At 47.3% G+C, this 13,093-nt stretch overlaps 1 protein-coding gene across 1 annotated transcript in view; it reads left to right on the top strand.

Annotated features, from left to right (window-relative positions):
* The window catches only part of LOC307120437 (uncharacterized protein), a 33,569-nt gene that overhangs the window by 8,809 nt on the left and 11,667 nt on the right, over positions 1-13,093 (top strand). The window contains exons 3-5 of the mRNA XM_079807469.1: positions 5,580-5,921; positions 6,048-6,359; positions 7,005-7,118. Coding sequence (XP_079663595.1) covers positions 5,580-5,921; positions 6,048-6,359; positions 7,005-7,118 — 768 coding nt within the window. The remainder of the gene's footprint in view (positions 1-5,579; positions 5,922-6,047; positions 6,360-7,004; positions 7,119-13,093) is intronic.

Below are 13,093 nucleotides of genomic sequence, written 5' to 3'. Positions count from 1 at the left end.
CCCGGAGAGCAGCTCTCAGCGAAGTGCTATATAACCCTTGCTAGCGAGGGGAGTTTAGCCGCTCGATCCTCGGATCTACCAAGCACCTACTTTAAAACGTGCTTAGGAGGCCAGAGGCCTTACAGGCTGATTATGCCAGGGAGGCCCCGAGGGGCCTACAACCCTTAACCAGCGCCAAGCGGCCGTAAGCTCATAGTAGACCCTCATTCGAGAGGAGCTCATAAGCCTGCCTGGTAGGTAACCATGCAGTAGGCAAACTATGAAAGTCCCCTCCCGTGGGGACCGCATAGCAGCAGTAAGTTCGTCGTGCTAGGGTAAGAACACCGCCTCCAGGTCTCGCGAACGGCCAGAGACCGGCGCCTGATAGCGGGTGACCACTAGCTGTCAGCGTAAAGCCAGTTGTGCGTTCCCGCCAGGGGAACTCGTTCCCCATGGAGGCCGAGAGGAGCCTACACCTGGTAACCCTTGCCGACTGCTCGCGTGTCCAACAGCGGAGCTCGCCCTCAGGAAGGCCAAACGGGCCTGAAACCTGATCGCAGTCGTGCTAGCCCTCGAGGTAGCAGGGAAGATAGGGACTCGCATCATCAGGGAGGCCTAACGGGCCTACCACCTGCAACAATGCCGGGCATTTCTCCATCACAGCCCTCTGCTCAGTGACTGGACCTATCCAGAGACCACGAGACAGGAGCGTGCCCTCAGAGGAGGCCACGTGGGGCCTACTACTCCAAGCGAATCCCACAGGGAAGCCCCGTGCAGCTTTGCCTGATAGCATCCCGTGCTACGATCCGTTACCAAACCTGGGGACCGGGGAACGATTTCAGGAAGGCGCAATGCCTCTACCTGATAGCAGAGCGAGCCGCCCAAGCCATAATGTGCTACTCATGGCACTTCATGGTCACCGCCCCAGCGGCTGCATTAGGGGAGGCCGGTTGAGGCCTACTACCTACTAGCACTCGTGCTAGCCATACAGCGCCTACTAGCAGCTTATACCAGCCATCGAGGGACTCAATGCCAGTCGTGCCCCCTCGGGGGAGACCAGGCAGTGCCTGCTGACCACAGCAGGCCCTCAGGGAGGCCAATCGGGCCTACCATCTGAGTAAAGGTAAACCAAACCAGGAGCCTACCCCTCAGGGCGGCCTTAAGAAGGCTGGCTGCTGCGCCTGGGCTGGCGGCAGCTGTCTGCTGCTGACAAAGCCTGGAAATCCAGTTCACACCTGGGAACTCATCCCCAAGGAGAGTAGCTGACGAGGTTACTGCTGACGTCGACACCAGTGGAGAAGAGCCTCCAGGGCCCACTCGTGGGCCACGGCGTCGAGACTTCCTTGCAGGGAGGCCGGTTGATGCCTACTACCTGTTCTGAAGTCCAACTGCCCAGACTGCCGAAGCTGGCTACTAACAACCAGCTGGCTCCTATGCCCGCACCTGGGCTGGCTCCATCCCAGAGGCAGCTAGGGACAACTTGCATCGCCGTGTCCTAGGGCCCCTAGGACGGCGCAGTCTCTCGGGCAGCGCCTACAAACATGGACCTAATCACATTGCCAACAGCGGTGTACTCAGCGAAAGTGCTTAAACAAAGACCCTCTAAAGCGAGGGGAGTACAACTTACGTCACCTGCCTCGGGGCGGCTGTCTTACTTTCCATGCAGCGGCCAACCATAAGTGCGAGGGCGTCAGCCATTGGTAATGCTCGGGCCTCAGGGGAGCATCCGACCAGAACCTTCACAGAGGTTTATCCGATGTTCAGTTCAACCCGAGCCCTAAAGGAGGTGGAGCAGAGACATAGAGCAAGGGTGAAACAATACCTTTTCTTTTTAGAAAATATAGAACCCACCGGCCGAACATCCTCCAGGAAGAGGCCGGGGGCCGCCAAAAGATGGCGGCCACCAAGCTCTGAAAGGCGGAAACGGCAGATAAAGTCTGATCGCAAAACCAGCGAAAGACGCTTCACTCCGCCCCACGACCACTGGCAAAGTCGCTGTCTGCTGCAACACCCCGACTGCGTTACTCGTAACCCCAGAACGCAGAGAAGGGGGCGGGCCTTGGCCGGACGACTCTGTAACAAGAGGAGGCTGAAACAAGGATGCATAAACCACGCCATGTTCTCATATCAAAGGACAGGCCAGGGGCGAACAACCTTCATTAAAAGGGAACGCCCCCATCCTTGACAAAGCCTAGGCCAAGTAGTGCGACATAAGAACGCACTAGATCTACTCAGGGCTCGGGAAAGAAATATTATCACCTCTAATATTACACATTGAGGCCCCGAACCCCTTTTCCCAAAGCCCCGCAGAGCTGGGCGCAGATCTTACTACAGCTCGCGCATTAGCGCGTACCCGGTCTTCAGCTACTTCCCACTTTTACGCTAGGAAAACACAGCTAGCCCTCTACACTACAAGCCCTCGGGCAAGAGCGCGAATTAATCACCCACATAGTGGGAAAAATAACACGGAGAGGCAGCAAGACTCAACTAGCAAAAGTGAGGCATACACACACAACCACATAATGTTGCAAAGAAGATCGTTCTTAGCTTACTCACGGGGAGCTGCAGGCCCTGCGAAATCCCTCGATGATCCAAAATCTCCCCAAGCAACCCCCCAGGGGAGCGACGGTCAAAAAGTCCTGAAAAACATAGTTTTGAAAATGTTTCGCCCTCATAGAGGGGGACTTACCAATCGCTCCTCGCGGTGCTTCAACCCAGCCATCGAGCTAGTATCCGCCCGCCATCCTGAGGGGGGCGCTTTTAACAAACAAACCAGGCGGGCCGGCAGAGTCTTACATTTTCTGCTCATCATAGGCCCACCGGCCTGATGTAAAGCGCCCGGGGGAAAGCCAGAGGAAGGGAAAAAGGCAGCGTTCATCTCCACGTCCTCGAGGGCGGAGTCCGCTGCCTGCGCTGGTTCCGGTTACCAGCCCCGGCTTCCTTCCTCTTCCTGTTGCGGGTGTCCCGCCTCCCCTGCGCCCCAGTCCTCCGCGGCGGGGCGCTCGAGAGGCGACGCTGGCTTGCTGTTCCCGTCTCCAGCCCTCAGACTGGAACGGGCCGGGGACACCCGACTGCCTGGGCGCGGTCCCGGACCTCAGCGGGATGCATGTTCTAAATGCTGCCGAGCACGCCTTTGTCACAGATGTCTCTCCGTGGCCACCGTCGCCGCCATCGGCGCAATCTGTACGGTGGCCCGGAGAGCGAAAACCGCGGTCCGGCGCGACTCGACTTCCGCCTCAGGGGGTCCCTCCCCCTGATCGAGGTCCCTCAGCAGGTCTGCCTGGTACGCCTGCAACACAGCTGTGGTGTGCAAAGCCGCCGCAGCGTGACCCACTGACATGTACGCCCTGCCATTCAAGCATTAGACCGGCAGGGTGGGAGCCACAGTGTCGCAGGCCGCCCAGAGGCGAGATAAACATAACATCTTGTCCACGGGCAGCCCCGACACATACCCAGCCAGGCAATCCCTCGACATCAGCGAAATTTAGCTCGCCGATGTCGACAGATGCAGGGCTGAGTATGGTTTCTTCCATCCCCTCGAGATCTGCTGATGGAGACCTGGAAGGAATGGAAGACTCCCAGGAGTTGGGAGGTCATGGGCGGAGAGAAACCGATCGTCCAAACTGTTTGGACGCTCAGCCTCTCTCCTCACGCGCCGCAAAGGCAGCTGCAGTCTACCCGCAGCGCGTTCCATGACTTCCAGCAACTCCCCGTACATGGGACAGGATGGTTTGAAAAGCTTCAGCATCTTTAACTGACTCACCCATCCTCTGCTCGAGCCTCTCGCAATCTGGATCGTCCTCAAGAACCATAACTGTCTCCAAGCGACGAGCCAGATCCATCTGGGAAGCGCATTTCAGACGCCGCTCAGCCTCAGCTCGAGCGTGGTCTTTCCCAGATGCTGAAACCTCTCCCCTCGAGAAGAGGTCCAGCCGAGTTGCATGCTCTTCTCCCAGACAGTAAACACAAAGTGTGTGTGTATCCAAAGCGCAAGCTACACGTTCAAAACACACTTCTGCAGAAGTGGCCTCAGCACACTTCATTGTTATCCTTCTTGTAGACGTTTCACGTGAAGACAGGCAAAACAGTCCCTGAAGACGAAGAGATACTGTCATGCTGGCAAGGCGCCCTTATATACTTCCTGGTCGCACCTTGATGACATCATAGGCTGTCGCCGGTCAATAGGATTGAAGTTTTTTCATTGTGATTTCAGGCACCAGTCACGCTGGAGGCGTTCCCCGTAGCGTCAAGCTGACGCAGCGCGAGTTCCCTTTCGAAAGGGAACATATAAATAATTATCGATATCGACCGATATGAAACACTTATATCGTGATAAAGTTTTCAGAAAGCTGTCAGAGCAGAAAATAAATTTGAGGCTCTCTGTGTGTTTTTCCGTTGTGTCCTTGCATGTTCATATTTAAATTGCGCAAGCTTATTTCGTCCATTAGATTGACAAATCTCCCCCAGTTTCTCTTGAAGCCAATATGGAAGTGAATTAAACTGCAATTCATCGACTGGCCACTAGAGACAGGCTCCAAAAGGGAGTCAAATCTGTATCTCCCCCATGTTAAAATGCCCAACTTTACAGCAGAAAAAAACATGTTTAAAGCCTGGTACAAATTGTGGTTTTGGTCTATATATCTAATTTTGCCCTTCATGACAACTGTGAGGGGGTGAATTTTTTATAACTCATTCGTTTACATTATATAAAGCCTTAAAGTTCTGCATAATTAAGGGCATGGCCACTTTGAGTGACAGGTGGATAGCCGTTTGTCTGCTGTCTGTTAGTCATCACTTCAGCTCCGCCCACATCCCGCCTCTTTGCCCATTTTCTGTTATCCGGGAGTGACACGCGATGACATGCTGACAAGATGGCAATGGCCAGCTCGTCCCTACTTTACGCTTCAAAACTGCTCTTCAGAATCCTATGGGTGACCATATTTTTTTACAGTCTATGGAAAAAGACCCTCCCCTCGTAGAAAGCAGGACAGAAGTGTTTGAAAGTGGTCATAAGAGACGGATTAAAACCCCAATTGTAAACGGGAATGTGTCTCCCTTGTCTACTTGTGATCTGACTAACAGCGTGCACCAGCACAAACCCTCTATTGGTGTTAAAAAAAACTACTGTCAGGATTGACTGAAGACACGCAGTGAAAAATTAGCGCTGAAAAGGCGTGGACAGGGTTATTTTGCGGCTGACCTTATTGCATATTTATTTGTATGAGTTTCAGATGCAAAATTTATGGGAGGAGAGTACTTAAATGAATCACGTGAGATGATTTACTAAGGTTTGCGCTCGTCAATTTACTGGTGTTTGCGCCATTATTTACAGCCCAAATAAAAGCATGTCTTAAACCAGACGCTAATAGATTGTGTTGTTCATTATGGAAATGATCCGGCTGCGTCTCTTTTCTTTCATTTGCATGTCGTCTGTAGATCACGCGCTGAACTTTCCACTCCCATCTGCGCTTTTTTGGAATTGCGTTCACGCTAATTCGCCCTGTTTATTAAATCTGGCATCAGGGCCCTAGAGTTGAAATATGGTTTTGGACTAGTGATGATCTGAACAGTTGCAGTAACAATTCCTGTTTCTTCTTCAGGTGTGTCAGTACCTTTAGATGAGGTGAAGTCTGTGTCAGTGCTGGAGGGAGATCCTGTCACTTTAAACACTGATGTTACTGAAATACAGCTAGATGATGTGATACGGTGGAGGTTTGAACATCAAAACTCTCCTATAGCTGAAATCAATAGAAAGGCCAGAAAAGTCTCTAAACACGATGGTGCTGATGGGAGATTCAGAGACCGACTGAAGCTGGACTTTTTGACTGGATCTCTGACCATCAGGAACATCGGAATGAATCAATCTGGACTCTATGAAGTTGACATCAGTACCAGCAGCAGCAAACACACCATACACAAGTCATTCAGTGTGACTGTCAGCGGTGAGTATAGCTCACGTCTTTCAGGCCTGGTTTCACAGAGAGGGCTTAGTGAGCGTTTTTAACTACAATATTTGTTTAATCTTCCTGTATGCATTTCATTCTCTGTTCTTCATCTGTTTGTTACAGGTGAAAAGAGGATAGTGCCAGTGACTGAAGGAGAGCCTGTCACTCTAGACACTGGTCTGACTGAAATACAGAGTTATGATTTCATACTGTGGATGTTTGGAGACACTGTCCTAGCTGAAATCTTTAAAAAACAGTCCTCGCTGGTCTTCTATAAATATGACGGTGCTGATGAGAGATTCAGAGACAGACTGCAGCTTAATAACCAGACTGGATCTCTCACTATAACACAATGCAAAACCTCAAACTCTGGACTCTATGAACTGAAGATCAACAGACATGCCATGCACTTGAGATTCACTGTTACTGTCAGTGGTGAGTCGATCAAGAACTCTATAAACAATCCTAAAGTTAAATGAACAATTTAAAATTCATTTGAACTGTTAAAGGGGCTATATGCAACTTTTTCCCAAAAATAAACGTAACAATAGCCTTTTTATTTTACCATTTATGACTCAAACATCTCCTGATGAGCATACTGACACCTTGTCCGCTCACAGTGGGTGCACCTATAAGCCTGTATCCTATTTTTCCTATGTTCTGGCGGGTGGTTTTTTTCCCGCGTTGTCTGCAGATGTGACGTCACCACCGCTGCGAGAGCGAGCAGAAAATAAGAGCAGTTCTGTTTTTTGGCCACAGGTGTCAGTCGCGAGTTTAAATTTCAGAAAAACACATATAGCCCCTTTAAATAGGGCTGAACAATTAATTGCATTTGCGATAATATTTTTTTACTACAATTAATATTTTAGTTTTATTTAATAATGTACATTTGATTTCACTGATGTAGTGTGTAGTATGCTTTTTTTTTAAGGGATAATACTGGTATTTATAATTTTCAGATTTTTTGTGATTCACCTTAAACAGATTCCTATTTACTATGTTTTAGCCAAATGCAATTTTTCTTAGTGTTATAGTCAGACTCTTTGACTCACTAATAACTGTCTCTCTTTGTCATTGCAGTATCAGATCTGTCTTCAGGTAAAATAGCAGGGATCAGTTTTGCTGTTGTCCTGCTGGTGTTTGCGGCTGTAGTTGCTGTGATTTACCATCGCCACAAGAAATCTAAACTGAAACGTAAAGTATATCATATTATGGCTAATACAATAGCTAGGGAAAAACAACAACCTTTGCTAGACTACATTAATGTTTAAAGGTGTAAAAATGTTCAAATTCAGGTTGCCGGTTGCATAAACTGCTTTAAATTAGTCTTACAAGTTAGTCATCTATTTTTTTCTTCAAGACAGGTCAGTTACATAAAAAGGCTGATTGGTCTAATTTTGGTAAATTTGTAAATGCTAAAATGAAATGTTATACAGTGCATATATACTTTTTTAAGATAACTCTAATTATATTTGTCTGAAAGAAGAATGTCATATACACCTAGGATGACTTGAGGGTGAGTAAATCATGGGCTAATTTTCATTTTTGAGTGAACTGTCCCTTTAAGTGGGAGATTTAGTAGTGTTTAATGTTTTGCGAAAGAATAACAGCATTGGCATATGCTCATGTTATCTAAGTACACAGAGTCTGTTTAGGACAGGTTCGTGTTAACAAAGTAATCTATTCACATAGGCCTGGTTCCACAGACATGGTTTAGATTAAGCCAGGATTAGAATTAGAGCATTTAAATAGCTTTTATAAATGTGCCTTAAAAACATTACTGGTGTGCATCTTGAGACAAATCAATGGTAATGACATATTTTAAGGTATCTCAGTGCAAGTAGCTTTCAGTTAAAACACCTCAAACATGCATTTCAGTCTGAGACGAGCTTAAGCCTTGTCTTTGAAACTGGGGGATAATGTTTTCTCTCTTAAAGTGTAAGTGAGTGTAAATGTCAGCATTATTGTATATAAGGATTAAAGCCTGTCAGGTAAAAGCTTATTGATGCAGTCTGAAGTCAGCCTGCCATTTTATTCCAACCATTACTCCTGATCGGAGGCTTCCGTTTTTATTTAATTTAAATATCTGATCATAGAGCTACGTTTTTAACAAAGTTTAATGGTGCCACTCAAAAATATTTAGTAGTGTGCAAGTTGTAACTTGGTGCCTCTTTACTTCATAATTAGGCTGAGTTGTAACTTGCACACAGCTGGTGCAACCGGTCCTGGCCCCAGGTTTCAAATAGTTTTATCAAACTGTGTGTATACAGTATATACAGTATCTCACAAAAGTGAGTACACCCCTCACATTTTTGTAAATATTGTATTATATCTTTTCATGGGACTACACCGAAGAAATGACACTTTGCTACAATGTAAAGTACAACCCTCTACAATGCGAGTAAATATTCACTCTGGGCGACTAACTAATATCTATCATTAGCCATTGGCTAATAAATGCTTAGGTTTTACTTGCCAGTTTGTGTGTTAGAGGCTAAGAATAAGTTTACCATAGATACATTTTCACTCGTTCAACACTCAGAGAAACCGTTTCGCTCTCCGTCAAGCATTCTGTCTATTTCAGTTCAGCTCAACGGATGCGTGCGCACCTGTATCTGACGTACCGTAAACTCGCAGTGTTTCCCAAACCACGATCCTGGAGGCCCCCCAACACTGCACATTTTTTATGTCTCCTTTATCTGACACACCCATTTCAGGTCTTGGAGTGTTCACTAATAAGATTATCATTTGAATCAGGTGTGTTTGATTAGGGAGACATGCAAAATGTGCTGTGTTGGTGGGCCTCCAGGATCGTGGTTGGGACGCTACATGTAAACCATATTCTTTGTTGTATTTTCATTTGGAATTATTCAGCTTTTAAGAAGCAGCAGAAGATACGCGGTTTCTCCGGTAGTGGGCGGGACTAATGCGCAAACGGCAATCTCAATGGCTGGTGCTCATCTATTACCTTCACTGTTTTGATTTCAGCAAATCAGTTCGAGCAAACGCAGACAACGTGATTAATATTCATGAACCCAGCAGCTCATCAATCCTTAGTGCATTGTATATTGTTATTAGTAGTAGGATTAGTAGTAGTATTATTATCTTATTAATAATTACTATTATCGTCTCGGTTACGTATGTAACCCTCGTTCCCTGAGGAGGGAACAGAGACGTACGTTAGTGACTAACGAATGGGGGTTTCGCTTAGAAGCCAATCATCTTCGAGAATTCAACAGCGCCCAATGGCAGTGCCAATGCCATGGGCATGCGGAATTTGCATGCGTAACTCCGCCCCACCTCGTGGGTATATAAGGAAGTACGCTGGCAACATCGCATTATGTTACTGCTGCAGGAGCCAAGACTGAACTCCGCGTTCCAGGCAGCACAGCTGACGTGGCAAAGGAAACGTACGTCTCCGTTCCCTCCTCAGGGAACGAGGGTTACATACGTAACCGAGACGTTCCCTTTCGTTCAGTCACTACGACGTACGTTAGTGACTAACGAATGGGGGTTCCAATACAACAACGCCACTCAGCTGTCATCCAGTGCCCTGCGTAAGTGTGAGTACCCTGTCGTAAGACTAGTACGGACGAAGGACTCCCACTTATCACAGGATTACCAAGGTACACTGGGAAGCATATCCCAGTGAGGGAATGCCAAGATGCCTACCGTAGGGAGGGCTTAGAAAATACACATATGACCCGCTGAGGGCTGCATATGGAAGATCACTAGGGTACCAGCCGAAGGTGGATTTTTAACCCTAGGGGTGGCAGGGACTTGCCAAGGGAAAGACACCTGCTCGCTGAGGAGGCTTACGGTGGAAATACTCGTGTGGGGGTCGCCGGAGGGGAACCATGCACACGGAGCACCTGGCCGGACATGAGGGTCTGGGCTCGAAAGGGCAGACTGAACTGATGTCGGCGTAAGCAGTGCTGGAGGAGCTCAGGGCTCTCGGGGAGCTCACCTGAGGGAAAATATCGCACATATCCAGTCCTTGGAGTGGAATGGCGAGCAAGCGAAGACACCTGAGCCTGGCCCATTACCGGCCACGCGTAGGGGCGAGTACATAGTCGGACACTGGCTCCACTCGGAGATTGTAGAATCTGGCGAATGTGTTGGGTGTCGCCCAGCCTGCAGCTCTGCAGATGTCTGTTAGCGAGGCGCCATGCGCTAGAGCCCAAGAGGAGGCCACACTCCGGGTGGAGTGTGCCCTCACACCAAGGGGACATGGTCGACCTTGCTGCTGGTAAGCCAAAACAATGGTGTCCACTATCCAGTGAGACAACCTCTGCTTTGAGAGAGCACTTCCCTTCCGCTCTCCACCATAACAGACAAAGAGCTGGTCTGAGGTCCTGAAACATCGCGTACTGTCTACATAGGCGCGGAGAGCGCGTACTGGACAGAGCAATGCCAAGGCTGGGTCTGCCTCCTCCAAAGGCAGCGCTTGCAGGTTCACCACCTGATCTCGGAACGGAGTGGTAGGAACCTTGGGCACATATCCGGGCCGGGGTCTCAGGATCACGTGAGAGTTAGCCGGCCCGAACTCAAGGCACGCTTCGTCAACCGAAAATGCTTGCAGGTCCCCGACCCTCTTAAGCGAGGCCAATGCGGTCAGCAGAGCCGTCTTCATAGACAAGAACTTAATCTCAGCCGACCGCAAAGGCTCAAAGGGAGGCCTCTGCAGAGCACTTAAGACTACTGAGAGGTCCCAAGAGGGAACGAGAGGAGAGCGAGGAGGATTCAGTCTCCTCGCCCCCCTCAGGAACCTGATGATCAGGTCGTGCTGACTTACCTTTTTGTCTCCCAGGAGATCGTGGTAGGCAGATATTGCGGCCACATAAACTTTAAGGGTGGAGGGAGACAGTCTTCGCTCCACCCCCTCCTGGAGAAACGATAGCACGGACCCGATCGGGCATTTCCAGGGGTCTTCTTGGCGGGAAGAACACCATGTGATGAAGAGGTTCCACTTCAACGCATAGAGGCGTCGCGTAGACTCAGCTCTAGCGGAAGTGATGGTAGCGACCACCGCAGGTTGTCCCAACTTTTTTTGAAATGTGTTGCAGGTCTGAATGACAGGAAAGGATGCATATTTACAAATGACATGAAGTTGACCAGACAAAACATGAAATATTTTGTGTTCATATTGTCTGCAATGAAATACAAGTCAAAGTAAATTTAGAAATCACTTCTTTTTTTTTTTTGCGTTTTCCATACTGTCCCAACTTTTTCTGATTTGGGGTTGTACAATATAGATGTAAATCTAATCTCGATATAGATGTATATTTGAATACACACGTGTATATATTTAAGAAATATTTGCATGTATACACTGTGTATATATATACCTATAATTTATATTATATATAAATATTTTATATAGAAATATAGAAAACATTTCTTAAATATATACATGCATGTGTGCATATTTATATACATATAATAATTATACACAGTACACACATATATTATGTAAAACAAATTATTTTGGATGTGGTTAATCGCGATTAATCGTTTAACAGCACTAATATAAATAAAATAGTATATCAGTCTGGCGAGTAAACAAAAAAATTTACTAGCCAATGGCGATGCTATTGCCAAGGTGTCCGTAGAGGGTTGAAAGTAGTGAGTGTACAGCTTGTATAACTGTAGAAGAGTAAGTTAAGCAGTGCCCTCTGCTGGACACCATTATCCATTCAACAACCATATAGGACGAGCTTACGTAGCGATCATGCACTGATCACGCCACGCGAACCCATAGAGAGATGGTCCGTGTGTTGTTTCCTCCAAATTCCTTATGTGCGTCAATGATACAAAAACACCAATGTAACCAGTAAACTTGATGGACATTAAAGTCATTTAAATGGGGTTCCTGTCTCCGTGTCCTTACCGACACACCATGGCGATGACCAAATCTACCTAGAACCAATCCACCTCATTACTTCAATAACAGTGTAAATTTGCTGTCCCCTCAAAAGAACTCAACACACAGCTATTAATGTCCAAACCGCTGGCAACAAAAGTGAGGACACCGTAAGTGAAAATGTCCAAATTGAGCCCAATTAGCCATTTTCCCTCCTCTGTATCATGTGACTCATTTGTGTTACAAGGTCTTACCGGTGTGTTAAGCTTGGTGTTATCGAGCTCTATAAACGATCTAATGGCAGGGCTAGAAAATAATGGTGGCCACACAAAATATCGACACTTTGGGCCCAATTTGGACATTTTCACTTAGTTCACCCAAAAATTTAAATTCTGTCTTTAATTCCTTACCCTCATGTCGTTCGACACCCATAAGACCTCCGTTCATCTTCGGAACACAAATGAAGATATTTTTCTTGATATCTGATGGCTCAGAAAGGCCTCCATTGGCAGCAATGTATTTTTCACTCACAAGAGCCATAAAAGGCACTAAAGACGTCGTTACAAAGTCCATCTCACTACAGTGCAGGTTCTACAATAATTTTATGAAGCGACGATAATAGTTTTTGTGTGCAAAAAAAAATAACGACTTTATTCAACAAGTGCTTGTCTTCCGTCTAGGCCTCAGACATGAACTCACGAAGCACCACGACGCATGCGCGAGAATAGGACGTAGTGCCAACGTTCCGGCATCCAGGAAATGCACACTTTAGCCCCATTTTGAGCACTACGCCAAGACCTAAAGCACGATCAATGTAGAATTCAACAGCTTAGATAGGGCGCGTCTTCCTCTGCTTGTAAACAAAGCTCCTCGCTTCCGGGTCATGTGTCAGAACGCCAGCTCTATTCTCGCGCATGCGTCATGGTGCTTCGTGAGTTCACGTCTGAGGCCTAGACGGAAGACAAGCACTTATTATTTGTGGGGTTTTTGGCGTACAAAAACTATTCTCGTCGCTTCATAAAGTTATTGTAGAACCACTGTAGTGAGATGGACTTTGTAACGACGTCTTTAGTGCCTTTTATGGGTCTTGAGAGTGTAAAGTGCATTGTGCCAATAGAGGCCTTTCTGAGCCATCAGATTTCAACTAAAATATCTTCCTTTGTGTTCCGAAGATGAACGGAGGTCTTAAGGGTGTCCAACGACATGAGGGTAAGGAATTAATGACAGAATTTTAATTTTTGGGTGAACTAACCCTTTATTGGCTGTGTGTTGAGTCATTTTGAGGGGACAGCAAATTTACACTGTT

This window comes from Gobio gobio, assembly GCF_949357685.1.
Source record: "Gobio gobio genome assembly, chromosome: 24".
NCBI lineage: Eukaryota > Metazoa > Chordata > Actinopteri > Cypriniformes > Gobionidae > Gobio > Gobio gobio.
This window is presented reverse-complemented; position numbering and strand designations above follow the sequence as displayed.